Below are 907 nucleotides of genomic sequence, written 5' to 3'. Positions count from 1 at the left end.
GAAGAGGAGGAGGTAGAAGCAGGCCAGCAGGTAGCCAAGGCCGAAAACACTGATGCGGGTGGCCCCGGTGATGAAGACCACCACCAGGACTAACCAGAAGAGGTAGCGGAAGACCACCACCTTCGCCATGTCCAGGTAGGACCTGTGGGATGGGGCATTAAGAGCAGGGTCCCTGTCCCCAGCAGCACCCATGCTTGGGTTTGGAGTGCAGTGAAGTGCTACCAGTCAAACCAGCACAGTCAAACCTGCATCAGCCCTATCCTGGGGACAAAATCCCTTGTCCCAGTCTATGGCATCCCAGTGCCCACAGGTCCTGCACCATCACTAGGGGTGCCCTGAACCATCGTTATCTCCTTCCAGCACAGCCTCAGGGTGCTGCTGTCCCAGCCTGCGCGCGGGGGAGCAGGGGGCCCGGCCCCAGCCATTGCAAGGGGGGTCCTGTCCTAGCATCAGGGGGACAGCTTCCCTTGCCCACAAGGGTCCCATCCTAGGGCACCCCAGCCCCTAGGGACTGCCTGGGGGTCCCATTCTGTCCAGAGGGTGCCCTCCCAAGGGAAGGTCCCATCCCCAGGTGCCCAGTGCCGGGTTGGGCGCCCACCGGCAGTGTATGAAGTTGGGTGTGGGGTTGTGGGTGTCCCGCTCCAGGTCCAGCCGGTCGGTGTTCTCGCCCGCCGCCTGCAGCCACTCCTCCGTGCGCTCGGCCTCGAACACCCGCCACTGCTGCGCCACGCACAGCAGCAGCATGAAGTCATCTGTGGGCACATGGCTTAGGGCAGGGGGTGCTGGGGATGGAGTAGGGGACAGGGCACCCCATGGGCAGCAGGGTGACAGGGGCTGGACTAGGGGGACAGGGCACTCCACGGGCAGGAGGGGGCAGGGATGGAGTAGGGGGAACGGGCCGGGGGAT

At 64.5% G+C, this 907-nt stretch overlaps 1 protein-coding gene across 1 annotated transcript in view; it reads right to left on the bottom strand.

The window, feature by feature from the left end:
- Nucleotides 1-907, bottom strand: part of PIEZO1 (piezo-type mechanosensitive ion channel component 1) — a gene marked incomplete at its 5' end in the record, with an annotated part of 13,786 nt that overhangs the window by 8,174 nt on the left and 4,705 nt on the right. Inside the window, 2 exon segments of the mRNA XM_010020540.1 lie at nt 4-142; nt 599-752. Of these exon segments, the coding sequence (XP_010018842.1) occupies nt 4-142; nt 599-752 (293 nt within the window).

The sequence above is a fragment of the Nestor notabilis genome, unplaced genomic scaffold, assembly GCF_000696875.1.
Source record: "Nestor notabilis isolate BGI_N333 unplaced genomic scaffold, ASM69687v1 scaffold18158, whole genome shotgun sequence".
In the NCBI taxonomy this organism is placed as follows: Eukaryota; Metazoa; Chordata; class Aves; order Psittaciformes; family Psittacidae; genus Nestor; species Nestor notabilis.
Note: the sequence above shows the minus strand (reverse complement) of the source record. Positions and strands in the feature narration are given on the sequence as shown.